Raw genomic sequence first — 17,012 nt, forward strand, 5'->3', positions numbered from 1 at the left:
AGGCCCATAGGGCAGAGGGAAGCCTAATCTGTCCTTACTGACAAATCTACAGGAGATGGAATTAGTCCTGGGGGAGGTTCGCCTAGATGCAGCTCTCCCACTCTTGTTTTCAGAGGAACCGTTACTTCTTCCAGTCCGGCAATGCAAAGTGGTTTCTCCTCTGGGATATCTGAGGAGTTCCTGCTATAAGAGTGAGCTACCAGACCTCTCAGGAGCCTGAGAGAGAACAAGAACCTTGACTCTCAGGACCCGCGAAAGGTACGGAAAGGGGCGTAGTTACAGACACAGTTAAGAGGGGAGGGAGAAGGGGACGGGCCAAGCGGCGGGCGGGACTACAGTCCTGGAAGGCGGGTGGGGGCGAAGGGCGAGCCGTTGGCTGCAGGGCCTAGGTTCGGAGGGTGCGGGCAGGAGAGTTCCAGGGAGCCGCGGGACTCCAGGAGGGGTGGGCCTCCCTCCCAGTGTCCCCCTCGGGCTGCAGGACATCTTACCCACTTTCTGCCTCTCCAGAACCGGGTTCTGCTGCTGGAGCAACAGATGTTCCCTCTCCAGCCGGGGCAGCTGCCACCGCTACCACCGGTTTTGTCTCCCCTTCTTCTGCCACTGTTGCATTTGCTGCCGCTGCTGGGCCGGGTCCTGCATCCACTCCAGGTCCCGGTCCGGTTCCCGCCGCCGCCATCACTGCCGCCTCCCAGAGTTCTCGCGAGAATTCGCTCTCCGTCTCGCGTGAGTTGCTGACTGGCTTTGTAATCTTCAAACAGTAAACGCGTTTGGTGGGTCCACCGCTTGCCTTGACGAGTGGGCCCTCCAGGCCCACTTTAAGGTCGGGCAGGCGGAGGCGGGCAGGGTCCTGGGATTTGGAGTGGTAGCCACAGAGCTAGGAGAAGGCGGAGGTACTAGTTTGATTTCCTCCAGGGCTCACTTCGTTTTCCGGGCTGGATGTTGTGATTTTCGTGGCCGACACTGGAAATCAGCGCTGATGAGGCGCCTTGAGAGCGCTGGGTGCCTACGGACTCTGAAGGCTGTGGTGTGCATTGCAAACGTTCCTCATCAAATGTAGGAAATGTCTTCTACAAACACTAGCACTCACTGCCCTCCCGCCCCAGAAGCAGTTCGTTACTGCCGTGGTGATCTGCCACTTTGAGCACGTTTTCAAGTGGCTACTTAGCCTAGAAAGTATGAGTCCAGAGTCCCAGCTACATAGGTTAGGACCGGAGAGGGGATGTTCCATACAGGCGGAAGAGGTAAGCAGCAATGTGTGTTCTAGAAGCTGCAAGCCACTTAATATTTTAAGAGGAGGAAAATGAGGCCCGAGTTAGGAAGCCAGGTGCTGGAGGACTTTCCAGTTGAGAGAAGATTGTCCTTAGAGGAAGGAACAGGTAGCGACCAAAGGTAAGGGAGGAATCAACCTCAGTATTGGTAGGTGAAATCACTGGAGTAGACTTATTCAGAGTCTTCAAACTTAAGAATATAAACCTCTAGAAGTATTCAGGCCAGGAGAGTTTTCAGGAAACCAGTGTGTACATCCTAATTTTTACAGAGTCGCCCGAGAACACACTTTTCTCCCACTTTACAAAAAAAAAAAAAAAGGCATACCTCTCTCCAATCGTGAATCAAATCTTACTATGATGTCTTGCCCAAGGGTGTACAAACCTATGGGACACCAGACACAAGAACAATTGGAAATATGTAAGTATTTGGATTTCCCAGTTGGTTCCCAATTATTTGTTTTCAACAAAATTGAAGGGGATCCTAATTGAGTTACCAGTTGATAGATTATTTTAAAAACTGATTATTATTATTTTTTAAATGTTTATATATTTAGTTTTGAGAGAGAGAGCACAAGTGGGGGAGGGACAGAGAAAGAGAGGGAGACACAGAATCTGAAGGAGGCTACAGGCTCCGAGCTGACAGTCCATCGCAGGTCTTGAACCCATGAACCGGGAGATCATGACCTGAGCCCAAGTCAGATGCTCAACCGGCTGAGCTACCCGGGTGCCCGGAAAAATTGATAGATTATTTTAAAATTTTAAATAATTATTTTAAAAGTGGTGGGTGAAATTTTAAGAAGAAACAATACTTTGCACAGACTCAAAGTATCTCCTCCAAAATATTTACTCTAGTATTAAATGTTTTAACATACAGCTACAACATCTTTGATACTGCTTCCTCCGAGGTAGAGCTTGAATCCCACCTCTTATTGAGTGTGTGGGCTGGATTTAGATACTTGTTTCTGAACAATAGAATATGGAAAAGGAAAATGGTAAGTTTTACAGTAGAGAAACTGGCAGATACCACCTTAACCAAGTGGTCAAGGTTAACACCACCAGTAATAAATCAGGTTGATATCATTTGCCCCTTTGATACGATGCAATGAGAAGGACTTCATCTCTGTGGAATTCTTCCCCCAAATCTATAACCCCAGTCTAATCAAGAGAAAACAGCCAAATCTAAGTTGAGACATTCTAGAAAATATCTAACCAGTACACCTCAAAACTTTTCACATCATGAAAGACATGAGAAACTCTGGAGGAGACGAGGAGATGACAACTAAATGCAGCGTATCCTGGATTGGATCTTGGAAGAGGAAAGGGACATTAGAGGGAAAAAATGGTGAAATCAATAATGTCTGTAGTTCATAGTATTACAGCAATGTTAATTTCTTAGTTCTGATCAATGTACCATGCTTCAAGATGTCAACATTAGGGGAAGAGCTGGGTTAAGGCTATGTCGGGGAACTCTTTGCACTATCTTAGTGACACTTCTGTAAATCTAAAAGTAATTGAAAATCTAAATTAAAAAACTGGTGGTAGATCACAATGTGATTTGGCATAGAACTTCGAAGGAGTTCAAATAATTGAGTTCTGGGGCGCCTGAGTGGCTTAGGCAGTTGAGCGTCTGACTCTTGATTTTGGCTTAGGTCATGGTCCCAGGGTTGTGGGATCGAGCGCCTCCTTGGGGTCCTCACTGAGCGTGGAGACTGCTTAGGATTCTCTCTCTCCCTCTCTCTTCCCCTCCCCTGCTTGTGTGTGTGTGCACATGCATGCTCCTTCTCTCTTTCTCTCTCTCTCTCAAAATAAACATTAAAAAAAAAGTTGCACAGTCCACAGACTGAGCCAGCTGGCACCCCAGAAATTTTTTTTTTTTAGTTTTATTTAACAATGCTAATGTTTGCAATCTGTCTGAAACCCCCTGTGGGTAATTAAATTTACAATGATAAATTCATTCATGCAAACAAAATTTTGAAGATCACTAATTTAGAACAATGTCTTTCAAATGTTTGGCCACAACTCCCGTAAGAAACACATTTTGCAATGTGACCTAGTATACACGTTATATTAGTTACAATTAGAAGATTTATGAAACAATCTACATTTGTATTGTCTTTTTTTTTTTTTTTTTTTTTTTTTAATGCCAGTAGTGACACTAAATTGATTGGACAACCTCTGATACAGAATTGTTGTCAAAGAGCTGTGATCTGGGGGTTGTGTTCTGGGCAGCAACTTCATTTTTTTGTATTAAAATTTTTTTTTTTTAATTTTTATTTCTTTTTGACAGAGAGACAGCGTGAGCAGGGGAGGGCCAGAGAGACGGAGACACAGAATCCGTAGCAGGCCCTAGGCTCTGAGCTGTAGCACAGAGCCCGACGCAGGGCTCCAAACCATGAACCAAGAGATCATGACCTGAGCCAAAGTCAGACGCTTAACTGACTGAGCCACCAGGCACCCCTTAAAAAAAATTTTTTTTTTAAATTTTAGAGAGAGAGAGCATGAACAGGGGAGAGGCAGATGGAGAAAGAGAATCTTAAACAGGCTCCCTGCTCAGCAGAGAGCCTGATGGAGGGTTCGATCTCATGACCTGAGCCGAAATCAAGAGTTGGATGCTCAATCAACTGAGCCACCCAGGCACCCCATCAGCTACATTTTAAATGAAGGCCATGAATGATTCATTTTAAATGAAAGTGATGAGTGATTCCAGTTTCTTGGAATCATTTAGCAGAACCCACATTATAGTGGATTGAAAAGGGAGTGGAAGGATAGAAGCAGAAATAGCTGTGTAGACAGATCTTTCCAGTTTTTTGAGGCTCACTCTTTTTCTTCCTTCCTTTTCTTTCTTTCTTTCTTTCTTTCTTTCTTTCTTTCTTTCTTTCTTTCTTTCTTTCTTTCTTTCTTTCTTTCTTTCTTTCTTTTTCTTTTTCTCGTTTATTTTGAGAGAGAGCTGGAGAGGGACAGAAAGAGAGGGAGAATCCCAAGCAGCCTCCAAGCTATCAGTCAGTACAGAGTCCAACACGGGGCTTGATCTCATGACCTCGAGATCATGACCTGAGCCGAGATCAAGAGTCAGGAGCTTAACTGACAGCCACCCAGACATCTGGAGGCATTTTATTTCTGCAAAGAAAAAACTGAGTCAATGTGGCAAAATGTTGACATTTGTTAAATCCTTGTTTGTTACCTGGTTCTTTGCTCTGTTTTCAGTGTGTTTGAAATAGTTCCTAAACAAAGGTTTGGTTCTGAAGGAGCAATTAGATGATAGCTGGAGGGGAATGCAGGGTTGGGAGAGAGGCTCATGACACACTTTTATTCATCAGTATGGAGCCAGAGGTTGAAAATGCAGGAGAGGTGGTAGTTGATGAACAGCTTTCTAAAGAAACTGGGTCAGGGCACCTGGGTGGCTCAGTTGGTTAAGCATCTGACTCCTGATTTTGGCTGAGGTCATTATCTCACAGTCTGTGAGTTCGAGCCCTGTGTTGGGCTCTGTGCTGACAGTATGGAGCCTGCTTGGGATTCTCTGTCTCCCTCTCTCAGCCCCTCGCCCCATGCATGCACACTCACTGTCTCTCAAAATAAATAAACTTAAAAAAATTATTATTTTAATGAACCGGGTCAAGCAGCTGAGTCAACTGGCAGAGATGAAGTTTGGCTTGATGACAAGGAGAGAATCCATTCATCTGAAACAGGAAGAAATCGGGAGGATGGAATAAGGATGTGGTTTGTAACTAGGAACAGGAGACTATGAGAAAATATTGGTGGCTGATAGCGAGGGCTTCACTGAGCTCTGAGCCTGCATATTGATAGTGCCTACAATTTATATCTTCCAGTTCCTGCAACACCACAATGCTATATAACAGCGAAGATGATTTGAAACAATCATCTGAGTTTTCAGTTTTTCCAGGCAGGTAAAAGTAAGGGCCAGGATAAAAGGCAGCCAAAGATGATAGCAAGAAAGCAGTTCAGGTGATTAACCATGGCATCTGAGGAAGCAGAGAGGGAAACGGGGGAATTCAGCGTCCAGAAGTCTGGATGAAAAGGCAGGAACTAGAATGGGGAGAGGTCAAAGTAAGAATATTTGAGTTCAGGATATTCGGAGAATTCCACAGTCAGCTCACCTGTGGGTAAAAGTGGGTGAGGCTAAGGTGGAACCAGACCTAATTTCTAGAATTGGAAAGCAAGGCATCCCACACACTGGACAGCTGCTCAAGATAAAGGTTAATAAAATCATTCATAGCACCAGCTTACAAGTTTAGGCTGGATAAAAACAGGAGAAACACATTTTGGGAAGGTTTCCCTGTCAGCAGCGGGGGAACTCACCCAGCTTGTCAGAAAGCGGACTATCCAGCTGGAGTGTTGCTTATTCGCCTGGCCTTGGTGAAAATATGGAGCGCATTCTCTCATCCTCAAATACAGTATTCAGAATGTTCACAGTTGTTATTCTTGAGCAGTGGGTTTATAAAGACCGCCTCTTTCTCTCTTCTCTGTATTTTCCAAGTGTTTGACAGTGTGCCAAGAGTTGCTCAAATCGGAAGTAAATAAAGTCTTCAAAAAGAAAACTTGTCTCCCTCCACACTTTTCTCCACTAGGTCTCAGATTTGTCCCTTCTCCAACCTATTTGTCCCTCCAACCTATTGTGGTTTTGTTTTGTTTTGTTTTGTTTGAGAGAGAGAGAGAGAGAGAGAGCAAGCAGGGGAGAGGCAAAGAGAGAATCCCAAGCCAGCTCTGCACTGTCAGTGCAGAGCCCGATGCAATGCGGGGCTCGAACTCCTTGAGCCAAAGTCAGGAGTCTGACACTTAACCAACTGAGCCAGTCAGGTGCTCCCAGCCATTTTTTTTTTTCACTTCACTAGGATTACCACACCTGAATCTTCCTGATTCGGGCTTTCCTACTCCAATTCAGCCTGGCCAATCATCTGATACCTCTGCAGCACTTCATCTTTCTTTAGGGAGCTACTTACTGCCTTTCAGAGAAAACTTAGAGTCCAAGAGTGCCCAGCAAATGACCCCAATTCCTGTGGGAACCCACCATTCTCAGCATACTCCACCCCATCTTCCAGTCTCTAGGTTTGGTCCTGCTTCCCTCCATCCTGATTGCCCCTGGCCCCCCCGCGTCCATTACATCAAGACATTACATCAAGACACATGCCTAAGTTACTTCCCCTGGAAACCTTGCTTCCCACAGTCTTTATGTGAGTGTATGTGATTCACTAGGCCTCAGTTGCAAATTAGAACATTTTTATTGTAGAACCAGTGTTCATAATCCTGTTTGGCTCATCTGTACGGGGACCAACACGGGGGATCATTTCGTTTGTAACACACCATGATGTCTTATGAATAATTGACTTTAAAATGTTTAAAAGCAGTCAGCACCCCACTCTGCATTCAGTTCACTTCCGTTTCCTTTTTCTTTTTTTAAAGATTTTATTTTTTTAAGTTTATTTATTTTGAGAGAGAAGGAGCACAAGTGGGGGAGGGGCAGAGAGAATGGGAGAGAGAGAATCCCAAGCAGGACTGTCAGCTCAGAGCCTGACATCAGGCTCAGAGCCTCACACGAACTGTGAGATGATGACCTGAGCTGAAAGTAAGAGATGCTTGACCGACTGAGCTACCCGGGCGCCCCTAAAGATTGAGCCCCAACATGGGGCTCAAACCCACAATCCCAAGATCAAGAGTCACATGCTCCACTGACTGAGCCAGCCAGGCACCCCATTGTCTCTCATTTCTTTGCTTGAGCTGTTCTCTCCAGTTCGAGTGGCAAATGTTAAAAATCAAGTTTCAAAAGAGTATTGTTTCATCCCATAGGGTTTAATTATTTTGGATGAAGTTAATAGCGCGCCTGGCTGGCTCAGGTGGTAGTGCATGCGACTCTTGATCTCAGCGTTGTAAGTTTGAGTCTTGCGTTGGGTGTGGAGTTTACTTAAAAATAAATCTTTAAAAAAAAATTAAGCAGGGCCCCCCTGGTGGCTCAGTTGGTTATGTTTCTGGCTCTTGATTTCGGCTCAGGTCATGATCTCACAGTTGGTGAGTTCTAACCCCACCTAGGGGCTCTGCGCTGACAGTGCAGAGCCTGCTTGGGATTCTTTGTCTTCCTCTCTCTCTGCCCCTCCCCTGCTCTCACGCGTGCCCTGTCTCCAAAATAAACAAGTAAACATTTTTTTTTTTTTAATTTAAGAAGCAATTATTTTGACTAATGGATCTTCTGGATTTGAGAATAAAAGAGTGTAAAGAAAAAACAGTATTGGGGTGCTCTCTCAGTCAGTAGAGGAAGTGATTCTTGGAGTCTTGAGTTGGAGCCCCATGTTGGATGTAGAGATTACTTAAATAAAAACTTAAAAAGAGAAAAAACAGTATTATGGTGTGATTCTACTTTTGAATATTTTTAGTATACACAAATCTGGAGTTACAGCTTATATCAGTGGTTATGTCTGAGGGAATGGAGGTGATTACAAAGACTTTCTGTAATGTACTTCTGTAGTATCTTAGATTTTTCTATGAACTAGATTTGTAATCTGAAAAAGGTGGACACATGTTCAAGAACTGTACACACAGGTAAACTAAACCACACAAAGTAATTTCCCCAGGGTAAGTGTTGAAGTGAACTAACCTACTTCTATCATCTTTCAAGCAGAAAAAACGATGCTCCCTCTCCTTAAGGAATGGATCATTTTCTTCTCATTTAAAGACAAAACGAAGACATGGATGAGCTGGCTTCTAATTGTTTTGAATTACTCCTCGCTCCTGAAACGCACCCAGGCTGTGTCCATTTTGTCTGTCAGCAGCCCCACTAACTTCTTGCATGAGTGTTTTCTTGCTGTTTTCTCAGAGATGAATGAAGCTTTCCAGAAAGTTCTACAACTTAAAAACCCAGTTCCAGACTTTCCTCCTCCCAAGAGTCTGCTTTAGCAAAATAAATGTGTTAGTTAGGCAATACTTTGCACATGCTGAAAGTCTGATTGGGGGCGGGGAGGTGGGGGCTGAGATTCTTGCATTTCTAACAAGCTCCCGGGTGGGTGGCAGGAATGCTGGCCTGAGGATCATAAGTATTTCTGACCCTATTTCACCTTCCGACTAGCTTCTCTAACGTGATCCCTTTCAACAGGGCTTTGTATACAGCTGGTAGTAACTAACTATGCTTAGCTATTAGCTAACTTAGCAGAGTAATTCCACATAGTAATGAATTTCCCATCTACCCCGTCTCCCTTCCCACATAGTGCTTAACCCTGGCTATACTTTAAAATCACCTGAGGAACTTTACCAAAAAAAAGGCAAGGACCCTTGGCCAATACAATTTGACCTTGTGAACGGGGGATCCAGGCATTGATAGCTTTATTAATTTTTAAAAATTTTCTTAAAATTTATTTATTTATTTTGAGAGAGAGAGAGAGAGCACAAACGGGGTAGAAGCAGAGAGAAGGAGAGACAGAATCCCAACCAGACTCCGCGTCATCAGCCCAGAGCCTGATGGACTCAGAACTCAGAAACTGTGAGATCATTACCTGAGTGGAGATCAAGAGTCTGGATGCTTGGCTGACTGCGCCACCCAGGCACCCCTAGGCATTGATAGCTTTAAAAAAGCTTCCTGTGTGGTTCTAAGATGCAACAAGCGTTGCTCTGTGCTTCAGTCACTGAAGGGGAGATAGGGCAAGGTGAAAGAGAAATAGTCTGTCATCTCCGTTCCTTAGAGGTACAGAAAGAACTCAGAACTAAGATACTTGGGATACACACTTCTACCCCCGTGTAGATTACCTACGAGATGAGAAAGGGATGCACCATGACTGTGGGGTAAGTCTAGACAGACCAGGACTGAGCCTTGCAGAGATTTGGGTGCCCTGGTGCAGCGCACGCAAGACGGGATGACTCCCACATCCTCTAACCTGGCCCAGAAATAGCAGAGGGGGCTGCTGGAGCTGCAGGGCCAAGGCTTCAATGCCCCACGTGGGGCCATAACTGAACATCCTATGGGGTGGCTGAGGAAACCATTGGACACCTTGGGGGTTAGACTTGGATATACCACACCCAACAGAACAAGTTCAGGAGAACTTTGTTGGATTATAAAAAGACATGTAAAAAGAATGTAAATTATGTTGAATTACAAAAGGATAATCCTATTCCTTGCTAACGAGTTGCAGACCAAGATTCACATCCGTTACACTAGTGAAGATTAAAGTGTGAGCCCTGCAGAAGCACTGTATTTGTACTTTATATAGAGTTCTTGACTAGCAGAGGGCCTTCAGTACCCAAGGGAGAGAACCTGTGGGAAGCAAGCATCCCAGACCAGCCTTTGCCAAAAGTTTCCAGGCCCTTTCCCAAAAAAGAACAGTGGGTCGGATGTCCAGGACTCTGCTCCCTACTCCCCCTTCACCCGCCCACACCTCCATGTTTTTATCATTTGTAAAGCAAAACAACAACAACAAAATGTTATGTTTGTTGTAACTATCAAAAAGATGACGATAACTACTGTGGTGGTTTGTCTCAATGGAGCATTTATTTAGTCTGCCTGAGTTCTTGGTCCTTAATCTCTAATGTATATAAACTGAGTTAACTAAACACTCCTGATTCCTCCCAGCAACCACATATCTGAGTCCTGAAAGCAGTGAAAGGGTTTTATCCTTCCTTTTTAAAGAAAAAATGAAGCTCCACGTGGGTGGGGATTTTTGTGTTTTGCTCACTGATGTATCCCAGACACCTAGATCAGTGTCCGGCACACAGAAGGCACTCAGGAAATATTTGTTGAATGAATCAAACTGCATCGCTCTCCTGTGAAGGCTTGTCCCACTATAAGGCCAAAGGTGCCACCAGTCCCACTGAGGAAAGTGGCCCAGAGGCTTCAGCAAGGGGACCTCTGGAGTCTGAGGAGGACCTACCCAAGGACGTAAGGGCACCTGCTGGCTGATTCTCCACTCTGGCTCTTGTCGTGGATGCAAGCTTGCTGTGATAGTTTGGACTAATAGAGCTGATGTCCTCAGATTATGTAGCTCAGTGGTTCTCACAGTGGACTAGCAGCATTCCCAGGTAATTCTGGGAATGTACTAGCAATGCAAATTCTCAGGCTCCACCCCAGACCTCCTGAATTAGAAACTCTGGGGGTCCAGCCTCGCAAGGTGTCTTAACAAGCTCCCCAAGTCGTTCTAATGCCCTCTGAAGTTTGAGCATCATTGATGTAGCAGGATGAGGGGCAAGAGGATGAGCTGGAGAGGGGACAAGGATTGGAAGTTCGGGGCCCATTTTGAGTCTTAGTGTGGGGTCTGCATCCAAGCAAAAAGATGCTTCCTGCCTTCCTGCGGTTCCTCAGGGAGCTGGTGATGAATACTGTTTAGAACACATGGGGTAGGCATGAGTTTCTCTGGTGAGAGTCCCTGTGGAATACTTGAGGCCAAAAATGTGGGCAGGGAAAGAGTGAGGTTACAGTTTTCCCTTGCTCTAGACATAGTTCTGACCAGGACGTGGTGGATGGTTGTTCTGTTGGAATTGTAGGGGATGAGGTGTAGTCAGGAGCGCAGAACATAAATGAAGCTGTACGGTACAAGAAACCCAACTATCTGGGAAAGGTCAAGAAGACAGCAATTATCAGAGAATTGAAGTAGGGGAAATCAGAGAGTGGGCTTACTTCATTCAGGAGTCCATGAAGACTCCTGGGGAGACAATGTTACGACCTCCTTTCTTTCCCTTCCTTGGCAAAAGAAAGCTTCTGACTGAACTGTAAATTTTAATGCAGCTACTCATTCAGGGATTTAAGTTTTCATGATGCAGGCCCAAGAGCCAGGGCCCTCTGCTACCCACCCCTCACTGGATCCAAATACCCACTGGCCACATATACTTTGTGTGGCATCTATGTGAATGTTATACATAGCAGGCCAACTGTCTTGATGGGTCAGGATCAATAGCTCTCCTTGGGTTGATAATGTCTTCCTGTTTGCAATGGCTTATCTTCAACCCTGGAGGAACACGAGGGAAGCTGTCAAGTCTGAGATGAAGAAGAAAGAATTGGGAGTCTCCAGGAGGGAAAGAGGAATCAGTCAGTGGTAAAAGATTTTGTTCCATTTGAAGGTGCCAAATCTTGTCAAAGGAGGGACTATCCACCGACAATGGAGTGGCATTTCCAATTATATCTTGACTACAGCAGAAAAATGGTGGTGCCATCTTCTTCCTTTGTGATTTGAGATCTTCCAAACCCAGGGCTGAATAGGTGGAGGTAATGAACCACAGCCTCTGGGCCCCTTGCACTACAGAAAGCTGATCTGGTTCAGATACCATCTATGGAGGAAAGGAGAGAGGAAGTCATGCTACTTTCCCTCCAAATCAGTACCACTAGCATCATTTGTCAGTGAATTGAGTGGCAAAGTTCATCAGGCTTACAGAGTAGAGTTCAATGCCACTATGTAGGACATCAGAGCTGTCTAGTACGTTGTAAAATGTCCCTAGTCTCAGTTAAGAGGCTCAGCTCGGGGCCAGGAAACACAGCCGTGGATGGGCTTCTTGGTGGTTCTTGAATGGCTCAGAACTTGAAAGTCCCAAGAGCTGAGGGATTACCCGAGGCACAACTACATTTATTATTATTATTTTTCAATGTTTAGTTTTCACAGACAGAGAGACAGACACAGAATCCATAGCAGGCTCCAGGCTCTGATCTGTCAGCGCAGAACCCAATGCAGCCCTCAAACTCATGAACTGTGAGATCATGACCTGAGCTGAAGTCAAACAACAGACAGAGCCACCCAGGTGCCCCAGGACAACCACATTTATATCCATGATTCCACTGCAAATCTGAACCTATCCTGATAGAGCCTAAGGAAAGAGTTCTTAATAGTTCAGAGTCCTGTCTGTCCTATGGGAAGGAAGTCTTGTTCCTCCCATGTCAGGGTAGAGTGACTAGGAAAAGGTTTAAATGCAACCCAATGGCAAAAGCTCAAGTCGAGAAGCCATGCAAACTTTGTTCCTAGCTGGATAGAGCTGACTGATGAGTGGTGAACTGAGGTCAGAAGGTAGCACATCTGCCTGCATGGCTGTGTTTGACTGGAGAGGGGAGGCAGGGTTGTAACTAGCTTGTCCCAAACCAGATCTGAGCAGTGCAGAAGTGTTCTACGCCGTTCCTGGTTCTGCCCACCCCACCCCCCCTCCCCCAGCAACTCTGGTTAGGCTGTCTGGAACTTTTCCTTCAGTATTCATCTCAGCGTGAAGCCAGGCGCATAATCTTGAGATAATGTGAAGCAGTATGCTGAGGTGTACAATCCTTGTGGCACCCCTCACTGAATGGTACAGAAGCACCGAGACTAGACTTCCTTCCTTGTTTTAACGAACTCTTCCAGCAGGAGGCAGCACTAACTTGAGTATTGTGGCTGGAAACTAAAAACACACACACACACACACACACAACTTTTCGTAAAGAACCTAAGAATAAGGAACAAATGACAGCTCAAAGGTCTTCCTTTATTTTTACTTTTTAAAATTTTTAAAAATATTTTATTATTTATTTTTTGAGAGAGAGCGAGCGAGTGAGCGAGCAGGGGAGGGCCAGAGAGAGAGAGGGAGACAGAATCCAAAGCAGGCTCCAGGTTCTGAGCTGTCAGTGCAGAGCCTGATGTGGGGCTCAAAGTCCAGAACTATGAAATCGTGACTTGAGCCGAAGTCAGTACTCAACCAACTGAGCCACCCAGGTGCTCCCAAAGGTCTTCCTTTAAAAACCAGCTTCCTGTGCTATGGCCTTTTAACAGCTGGAGGAAGGAGGGATGTGTTTCCATTTTGGCCATGGGGTCCCCTCCCTCCCTGCAGGGCACATTCAAGTCATATTCTTTGGAATGTGTACATTCAAGAAAACCTAATCTTCAGGGGTTGTGCTTTCCCCCAATCAATCTACAGTTTCCTCTACTCCTCATATTCATTTAACCTGTTGCAGATGAGGAGGGAGGTTTGTTCTAGTTATTTCCAGAAAATGAGGTATCAACTGCCTGTCACTGGGGTGTTGGCTCTTCCATGCAGGAATACTTGTCCCACAGCACATGGCACCTGTCCTCTGCTTAGAAGGGCAGGGAGGGTTGGCTCTGCTAAATTCTGAACCTCATTTTGAGGGGGCCAGGTTTGTGATTTCAGCAACAAAAGCTGAATATACAAGATAAGAATCATGCACAGGCTCAATCCCTAAATGTGTTACCTCCACTAGGTCAGCTCCTGGAAGGCAGTGCTTTGTTGTGCCCACTGCTGTCTCTAGTGCCTGAAAGTGTCTGCATGCAGGCACACAGTAGGCACTCAATAAATAGCCCTTCTGGGGTTCCTGGGTGGCTCAGTCAGTTAAGAGTCTGACTTCAGCACAGGTTATGATCTCGCTGTCCGTGGGTTCGAGCCCTGCATTGGGCTCTGTGCTGACAGCTCAGAGCCTGGAGCTTGCTTCAGATTCTGTGTGTGTCTCTCTCTGCCCTTCCCCTGCTCATGCTGTCTCTCTCTCTCTCTCTCTCAAAAATAAACATTAAAAATATTAAAAAAAAAATAGACCCTGCATAAATGACAAAATGTACTAACCTTCTTTCACTCGCTACTTTTCACCCCCCACCCCCACCTCCCTAATTCTCAGCAACCCACCGAACATCTGAATGACTTCTTTACTCTAGCTACCTTCACCTGATTTGCCTTAACACCTGTCACTGCCTTATTCTAATACCTCCATCCAACATCCTAGTTGTCTATGGCTCAGAATCTAAATAATGCAGACCTCCCTTCCGTCCAGTGTGGTACGAAGAGCATGGGCTGTGGACCTGGACAGACAGAAGCTGGAACCCCAATTCTGCCATGCATCCACCATGGACATAAATAAAATGGGAATAAGAACATCCACCTTCTAAGTTATTGGGGCCAGAAATAAGATTGTAGTAAAGCTCCAGACATACAAAAGGCAATCAATGGCTTTTTACCCCAATAACCTAATCTTTTTTTTTTTTTTTCAACGTTTTTTATTTATTTTTGGGACAGAGAGAGACAGAGCATGAATGGGGGAGGGGCAGAGAGAGAGGGAGACACAGAATCCGAGACAGGCTCCAGACTCCGAGCCATCAGCCCAGAGCCCGACGCGGGGCTCGAACTCACGGACCGCGAGATCATGACCTGGCTGAAGTCGGACGCTTAACCGACTGCGCCACCCAGGCGCCCCCCCCAATAACCTAATCTTATGCTATCTAAATTTAGCTCGTGCTACCCAACACACCTGAGCCCCATAGTCTTCCTATACACACCATATGTATCTATTCCAGACACCAGCCCCGCAGCCTACCTATCCATCATACTCCGACTGCTCCTGCCTGGCTCTCATTCCACCTTCTTGCACTTCATCATGCCTCCTTGAATTTTTTCCTCACGTGGTGGTCTTGAAATTCTTTTGTATTGCTTGGAAGGTCTAGCACCATGCTGAGTATAGATAAGGGGCTTAGCAAAGGCTTGCTAAGTCAGAATGCAGTTGGATTTTAGCTGGAAAAGACCACATGTAGGTCTATTAATTAATGAACCCTGCCCCTCCTGAAATACCATGGGATTCCTTGGTTGGCTATGTGTCTTTGGGCCGTTCCTTGCGTCATTTCCACAGTGAATGTCTCACAAAAGGATGCCTCCATCAGGACCTCATCTAGCTTCTTGGGAATTGGAAGGATGCCCACAGCTGTGCCAACAGCAGCACGGAGGCTGGAAAAATCACTGGCAGTCGAGGTCCCTACTCCGCTCGTGTTCCCTGGGAACATTCCCTGAGGTTCCGGTTTTAGCCTTCTGTTTATTCTGTGCAACTCCTGACCCAGCATTCCCTTCTGACCACTCTTCTGGGTCACCCAGACCAGAAACCTCCAGGACACGTCTTTCCGCCTTCCACCACACCAAGTGCCTTCAAGCCTCCTTTCCCAGTATATGCTGTCTCCACTACCCCTGACCTGGCCTCTTCATTTGTGTATGGAACACCCAACAGCTGTGACACTCCTCCAGCTAAACTGCTCTTGGCCCCTGTACCTCAGGCCATTCATGACCCAGGGAAGGCCCTTCCTAGGATCAAGTCCTACCCTCCTCCTCTCTGAAGACTTCTCAGATTCCCTTAACTCATGGCATCTGCATAACCACCACACTGGACAAACATAGAAGTATCGTTTTATGATGTTTCTAGGTGTACTTTTCCTATTCGTAGCAACTCTCGTCTCCAGACTGGGTCGATACCTTGGAAACATATACCACAGCTTGAAACACTTCTTTGTATCCCCTGCTTCACAGCATGTGGTGTCTGTCCTAACAGTTGTCACTGGGGTCCCAACTGCCAGCAACAGTGCTGTTGGTGATGTCAGTGGGTGGGCAGGCCAAACTCTGATGGTTTCCTAGGGTATCTCTACAAAGGCTTTACGACTCACTACACTGGGATGTTCAGTTGGGCCTGGGGAGCCTTATCTCCCTAAGATTTTAACTTCCTCGAGGGCAGGGACTGTCCTAGATCTTGGCCACTCCATAGCACCCAGCTAAAATGATGTTCAAGAAACACCTTTGTTTCCTGAAGGATGCTTTTGTTCAGTGGGAAAGGCGTACAACTTATGATTTCCTTATTGTCAGAGAAGCCTCTTTTTTATACTTTCTTGGACCATAAGATGTAGGACCAAGGGGACTAGGTCTACCATGTAGACTTGTGGGCAAGACCTCAGGTTGGATGTCAGGAGGGGAGAGTAAGATGCTTTTACTAGAAAGCTAAGGGATGGGGAAGGCTGACTGGTCTCCATGCTGAACCTAGTTAGAGCTTCCGTTGTTGTCTTTGCTCTGATGACTTCTCCAGTCTCACTTTCCATCTATAAGAAAAGGGTATCCTGTATGCCTGGAGCCAACATGCCGCTATGGCTGGGCCCTTCCACACACCCTCACCAGGCACACCGATTCCAGCTGCCTTCACAGTCCTTGTGGGGGGAGGGGACTCCAACTTGGCTGTAGAAAAGGTCAGGCAAAGGACTTGACCACTAAGGCCTGCTGCTCCCAAATGGTAGATTGACAAGTGTTATGAGTCCAGAACTGTAAGGTCCAAGTCAACCACTGCCTCTTGCCAAAGGCCACCCATGGCCAGCATATCCTATAATGAGAAACACCTGATGCTTCTCCACAAGACCTCTGCCTGGCATTTAAGGCCCTGAGATATCTGGCCCTTTTATGGCCATTTATACAAGCCGTCCCCACCCACACAAATTACCTGCTCTGGCTAAAGTGGGCAACTTGATGTCACGTCCTCGTATGTCCTGGTTCCCCAAGATCACTTGACCCTGGCAATTCTGGGCCCCTGCCTCTCCCCAGCCCACTCTTTCTAAGGACCCAGCTGTAGCATCACCTCCATGAAGCATTTACTTGCACGGACCACTCCCTGATAACCAATCCTATACAGTCTCTTTTATACTCCCTTTCCCTAGGGACGAATTTTGTGTGTCAGTGAAATCCTCAAAACAGAGCACCTGTCTCATGTGTGTGCCCTCCCATGACAGCTCACATGAAGGGATCACTGGACAAATATGAGGGTTGCATGCCTGTATCAGCCAAGGTTCAGGTTCTTCCCCTTTGACTCTTGCAGGGAACGGGCGACAGAATGAAGGTGACCGGGTCACTTGACGGGCTTGGGGGACAAAGCCCAGAAAAGAAATCACACCCAGCACTGAACAACAAGAGATGGAGAGCAGCACAGCTCAAAGCCAGTGCCATCCGTCATTTACTGGTATGTGATTTTAACTTCTCTGAGCTGTACAATGAGGAGAACACTTA

The 17,012-nt window shown here is 46.0% G+C and overlaps 1 protein-coding gene across 4 annotated transcripts in view; it reads right to left on the minus strand.

Annotated features, from left to right (window-relative positions):
* ASH2L (ASH2 like, histone lysine methyltransferase complex subunit) overlaps positions 1 to 713 on the minus strand; it is a 32,021-nt gene extending 31,308 nt beyond the window's left edge. The window contains exon 1 of one of the 4 annotated variants that reach the window (XM_058720689.1): positions 489 to 713. In XM_058720689.1, the coding sequence (XP_058576672.1) occupies positions 489 to 676 (188 nt within the window). In that variant the 5' untranslated portion in view covers positions 677 to 713. Of the gene's footprint in view, positions 1 to 38; positions 345 to 488 lie in introns of those variants that run through there. The other 3 variants (XM_058720687.1, XM_058720688.1, XM_058720690.1) reach the window with 3 other exon arrangements.
* Positions 714 to 17,012: the final 16,299 nt, after the last annotated feature.

Source organism: Neofelis nebulosa, chromosome 3 (assembly GCF_028018385.1).
Source record: "Neofelis nebulosa isolate mNeoNeb1 chromosome 3, mNeoNeb1.pri, whole genome shotgun sequence".
Classification (NCBI taxonomy): Eukaryota; Metazoa; Chordata; class Mammalia; order Carnivora; family Felidae; genus Neofelis; species Neofelis nebulosa.